The following is a 6000-nucleotide window of genomic DNA, read 5'->3' on the forward strand; positions in this document are numbered from 1 at the left end:
ACGAGAGGTATGTGGCAGAGTCTACAGTCAATCACGGATTACAAAATGAAAACCAGCTACGTCGCGGACCAGGATGTCTTGCTCCCAGACAGACTAAACAACTTCTTTGCTCGCTTTGAGGACAATACAGTGCCACTGACACGGCCCGCTACCGAAACCTGTGGACTCTACTTCACTGCTGCCGACGTGATTAAAATATTTAAACGTGTTAATCCTCGCAAGGCTGCAGGCCCAGACGACATCCCCAGCCGCGTCCTCAGAGCATGTGCAGACCAGCTGACTGGTGTGTTTACGGACATATTCAATCAATCCTTATCCCAGTCTGCTGACAGTGGTGGATTGGTCTTCTATCCACCCATTTTATTTCCCTTCCCAAGTTACCCTCAGCCAAGGAGACGGCTCAGCTCATGGTGCAGCACTTCTTCCGTATCCATGGACTTCCGGTCGACATGGTCTCCGATCGTGGTCCTCAGTTCTCGAAGGCATTCTGCACCCTGATTTGGTGATGACTTGGAGACGGCTCTTCATTGCCTCGTCTCCGCCAACCTGGAGCCAGCAACTTGTGTGGGTGGAATACGCCCGTAACACCCTTCCCTAATCACCCTTCAAGTGTTACTTTGGATATCAGCCCCCGCTCTTTCCTGAGCAAGAGGAAGAGGTTAGCATACCCTCTGCCCCGATGTTCGTCCGCCGCTGTTACCGTACCTGGAAGAGAGCCCGGAGTACCTGGAAGACCACATCTAGGTATCGGCGACAGGCGGATCGCCTACGGACCGCTAATCACCGCTATCGGCTTGTGCAGAAGGTATAGGTTTCCTCTCGGGACCAGCCCCTCCAGGTGGAGTCCCGTGAACTTTACCCTTGTTTCATTGGCCATTTCCACATCTCTAAAATCCTTAGCCCCTCTGCTGTCCGTCTCCTGTTTCTCCGCACCCTCCGTATACATTCCACTTTCGTGTGTCGAGGACTAAACCTCTGTCTCACAGCCCATTGTCTCCTGTTTCCAGGATTACGTCTCTTTGCCTGCATTAACCTACCAATTGCCTAACATCCTGTACCTGCCTGAATCTGATATGGATTACAAATCTTTGCCTGCCTTGGCTTACCTTTTGCCTGCCTCTTGTAGTATAATAAACTCTGAGACTTGTACTATCCGCCTCCTGTGTCTGCATCTTGGTCTTAGTCTGAGCCGTTAGCAGTGTTGTAAATGTTAGAGTTATGTTTAAAATCCAATTCTAAGAATATAAATTGTAGAAATGGGTTACGACTTTGTGGTGTTTGTGTGTGGTCAGGGGGATACCCAGCTGTATCCGAGAGGAGCATAATATATTCAGTGTTAGTCTTTGATTGAATTGGTTACACTGTGTGTTCTTTTTATTACCGGTGTGAGAAAAGCTATGCACACTGAGCCTTGCGTTTCAACTTGTAACGTTCTGGTTGTCGTGAGTGGGAAGTCAGGCGCAGGAAACAGAGAGTTCAATATAGTGCTCTTTTAATGCACACACGGTGAACAACGGCCACCCCACGAAACACTGGGGACGAAAACTGTCCCGCAAACTCCACGAACATAAACCAACACGTTCGTCTACACCAAACACAAAGGTTACAATAATTAATACCGCAGAAGGAAACGGTCGGGCCGGCTGACTAATGAAGCCCAAATAATTACAACAAACTCAAAACAGGTGTAACCAATAAACACATAAGGAGGGGAGGAAAGAATCAGCGGGAGCAAGTAGGCTGGCGACAACGAGCGCCGAGCCCCACCCGAAAGGGAAGGGGAGCCACCTTCGGTCGGAGTCGTGACACAACTGGCAGGTCAGCTCTTTCAACAAAACCTGACACAATGAAACACTATCACATTAGGGGAGCTGCAGGTCCTTCTTGCTCGACACAATATGACCTATTCGGAATGTGGAGGTTCTTGGTGATGTTGTTGTATTTGTTCATTGCATTACACAGTAGGCTATTCCCTTATTAATCATAGTATCCGTGTAATTCATTGTATTAATATTATTCACAAGGAAATTCATATTAAAGTTGTTTGTTATGTTTACTATTTTTTCCGGGTTAGAAACATGAGTGTGCATCTTAACCCTCGCATTGGAGACAAGGTGAAGAACTACTTCAAACAGCTGGATGACTTTCTTTCACGAGGTAAAACATCTCATATGTTTACTGTTTTGGGTTTTTTGGGTCCCTATACCTATGATGTAAGCCTATGTGTGCCATGTTTAATTTTAAAATAAAATAAAATATATTCGTCTCCTGCTTTTTCTTTCAGAAATCAGTTCGTGCGCACGGGAGGTCTTGAGAGTTGAAATAGAGGGCATCCTGAGACATTCTCAGAAGAATTTAACAAAAATGCCAAGAATATACGTGTCATGGTAACATGTTGCAGTTACATTTTGCATAAAATTTTATTAAAACATGTTTTATAAGTAATATTGTTCTTTATAAGTAAAAGGTTCTAGATAGAACCAAAAAGGGTTTTATTGATTGTTTCATACATGGCACCCCTGAAGGTTCTATATAGAACCCTTTTCTAGAGTGTGTATAATATTTGAATAAAGACACGCACACACAGCTTATATTTGTTAGAAATGTGCTAGCAAAGTTGAATGGAGAGTACCAATCGCTCTTAAAACAAAGCCTATACTCTTCAGTCGCTGGGGAGGAAAGGTAATAGATGCAGAGGTCCCATCAACTTACATAACTGGAGGAATAAAAAAAAGATGTATTTACAAGCCCATTAAAGACAAGACTATTGAATTCATTGACAGATGATCTACGTGAAAGACCTATCATACGCACACATTCCTAATGGCCCAGATTCAAAAGCCGCCGCAATATAGGCTCAAATTGAAGCAGTATTCCCAAGGTCAGTACTGCCTGTGCACTTCACAGGCAACCAGTGTATTTTTCTGAAAACCGGGAGCATATGAAAGGGGGTCTACCAAAATATTTCAGACCACCCAAACCTGTTTCTAAAACGAAATAAATAATGTCGAGTGTCTAATTCACACAACCATACAAGGTTGATCTGTATCTTTACATAGACAGTTGGGGTCCACAAACCACAATTACCCTTTAAGCAGGTGGTTACAACGTAGTTGACACCAAAGTTTCTGTGTGCAACTGAAAAGGTGTTGCGTTTTCAAACATTAAATACTTTGGTTTTCGAAGTGAAAGGCCAAACTAAATGTGTTCTATATGGTGATATTTATTTAGGCCATAGTCCGATGGATTCACATGTTTATTTTTTTATGAAAAAAATCCTGGTTGAAAGGTCAAAATGTCATGATAAAATGGCAAATAGCTCAAGATGTAACAATTATTCAAGCAATGCACCTGTCCTTTCGGTGCATTTTCTCCAGACCTACAACAACACTCAGGTATGAAAGTGTAAGGGAACTTCCACCTTTCACTTTTGAAACACCTTGCAGACTCGTTGTATAAAGGACCGACACAGGTTGGAGCATGGCAGAACTTGGGTGGCAGAACTGGTATTGATCAGTCAGGAAGAACACTTTATCTCTTTATCCGTTGCGCAAAACTTACTTTTGTCGGAATTATACGAAGTAGTCTATCTTTCGGAAGTGCATCAACGTTGATTGCGGACAGACCGAGAACTACAGTAGACCTACGCTAAAATGGGTTCAATCAGCTTTTGGATGTGCTTGGTCATGATGATTTGCACCTGGAATAAAACCATCGGATGCACATGGATGAAGACACTGCCTCGGTCTCCGAGCATGTTCCAAGTGTTCAGCAACAACACCATAACGATGCTTCAGAAAATGGTAGGATATAGGGTCATGTTTATTCATTTGTTCCTGGTCATTGAGCTCTTGTCATCTTTTCAACATTTCATGAGCTGCTATGTTTCATTTAAATTATCTGACTCCTTTTTGTACATTAATAATAATGCAATATTTTGTTTATATGTTTTGGCATCTCAGGGTCATGAAGTCTCTCGAGGACCTCAGATCACTTTCCCTGACAAACAATACAGACAAGTCAATCATTTCAAGGTAAGAAATATGCATAAAAAATGTTTTGTTCTATCCATAACTTGTTTTCTTCTAAGAGTGGATTAAACACTGAATTCGGGAAGTATTCAGACCCCTTCACCTTTTCCACATTTTGTTATGTTACAGACCACTTCTAAAATGGATTACAAATAAATAAAAAAACATCATCAATGTACACACAATATCCCATAATAAAGAAGCAAAAAACAGTTTTTGTTTTTCATAAATTAGCAAAAATGTCGAAAAACATGTTTTGGATTGGTCATTATGGGTTATTGTGTGTAGATTGATGATTGAAATCATATTTATTAAATTTTAACGTAACAAAATGTACAGATAGTGAAGTGTTCTGAACACTTTCCGAATGCACTGTATATAATTAGGTTATAACGAATTTATAATTTGCTAGAATTTTTCGATATTTGCCATCAATTCATAAGGCATATACTAATACAAATCACTCTTCTTCCAGGCTGACGAACAGATTGCCTTCATTTCACATACTCTGAACGCTATAAAGAAATTGTTCAGCAGTGGCAAATATGAGTCCACCGCCTGGGACCTGAAAGGAGTTGACAAGTTTATGAATAACCTCTATCGCCAGACCTCGGAGCTGGACCAATGCGTATGTCATTTGTGATTTTCGCCTCTTTAACAGTTCTGCAAAAAGGAAAACATTATACTATCCCTCTTGATTATAATATAAGTAGTTACATGTTATTCAAAACATAATATTAAATTCATGATTTGTATTTTGTTCTAACAGGTAAAGGCTATGAAAACTAGACTATCAAAATCTGTCAAAAGAGTGAACAAAAAGATGAGCCTTCACTTCAAATTCCTGAAGAATTACTTGAAACGCGAGGTAGGTTGATCCATTTGTCTTACAAAGAGATTACATTCACCAAGTCTGGATGTATTTATGTGATGATACAATATGTGTCTATTCTAAAATCTTAACAAGTGTATTTCGTTTATGCAGGATTACAGCGCAAGCGGCTGGGAAGATATAAGGACTGTGGTGCTGGCACACCTACAAAGACTAGACACAACATTAAGTAGCAAATGAGCGTTATGTGTGTGTTGTGTATATATTATTTATTTATATATATATTTATCTATTCACATATCTTACTATTTATTTACATGTTTACTAGCTTGTTTTTTTAACGTATTTATTTATTGTGTAATCATGTATTCACAACTCGTGGAGTAAATCATTTTTTTCACTGAATAATTTTGTGATAGACTTAGGCAATACATAGCCTAATGTATCAATGTTTCCGTGCATTTCTTTTGAATACATGAAGGCCATTGCATACTGTATTTATTATTGCAACCTGATAGGAAATGTTTGTTATTGTAATAATGAAATATATTATAATTAAATAAATGTGTCCTCTACAGCTGTAATCTTTTTAATCAAATAAATTGTAATTTATCTCATACACATTTAGCAGATGTTTTAACTGCTGTAGCTAAATGCTTGTTTTCTAGCTCTACCACTGCAGTAATATCTGACAATACAAAACAATACACACAAATCTAAAAGAAAATGAATGGACATAAGAAATATTGAAATATGTTGGAGTCCGGAGTATATATACACAGTACCAGTCAAAAGTTTGGACACACCTCAGGGTTTTCTCTTTATTTTTTATATTTTCTACATTGTAGAATAATAGTGAAGACATAAACACTATGAAAAAACACATACGGAATCATGTAGTAACCAAAAAAGTGTTAAACAAATAAAAATATATGTTATATTTGAGTTCTTAAAAGTATCCACCCAGCTTTGATGTCAGCTTTGCACACTCTTGGCATTCTCTGAACCAGCTTCAGGAGGTAGTCACCAGTTGTCACCAGTCATTCAGTTGTGCTGTGGCAAGGTGGAGGTGGTACACTGAACATAGCACTATTTGCTAAAATACTAAGTCCATATTATCTGCAGGAACAGCTCAAA

The 6000-nt window shown here is 39.5% G+C and overlaps 1 protein-coding gene across 1 annotated transcript; it reads left to right on the top strand.

Annotated features, from left to right (window-relative positions):
• The first annotated feature begins 3653 nt into the window (after positions 1-3653).
• On the top strand, positions 3654-5103 carry LOC135555036 (interferon a3-like). Its single transcript, XM_064987405.1, has 5 exons — positions 3654-3803; positions 3963-4034; positions 4507-4659; positions 4801-4899; positions 5017-5103. The coding sequence occupies exons 1-5, from the start codon at positions 3654-3656 to the stop codon at positions 5101-5103; spliced, it is 561 nt and encodes a 186-aa protein (XP_064843477.1).
• Positions 5104-6000: the final 897 nt, after the last annotated feature.

This window comes from Oncorhynchus masou, chromosome 15 (assembly GCF_036934945.1).
Source record: "Oncorhynchus masou masou isolate Uvic2021 chromosome 15, UVic_Omas_1.1, whole genome shotgun sequence".
NCBI classification, from domain to species: domain Eukaryota; kingdom Metazoa; phylum Chordata; class Actinopteri; order Salmoniformes; family Salmonidae; genus Oncorhynchus; species Oncorhynchus masou.

Coding starts and splice junctions, on each gene's coding strand:
- LOC135555036 (XM_064987405.1), top strand. CDS start 3,654: ATGGGTTCAATCAGCTTTTGGATGTGCTTGGTCATGATGATTTGCACC. Junction 3,804..3,962: donor TAACGATGCTTCAGAAAATG/GTAGGATATAGG, acceptor TTGGCATCTCAG/GGTCATGAAGTCTCTCGAGG. Junction 4,035..4,506: donor GACAAGTCAATCATTTCAAG/GTAAGAAATATG, acceptor CTCTTCTTCCAG/GCTGACGAACAGATTGCCTT.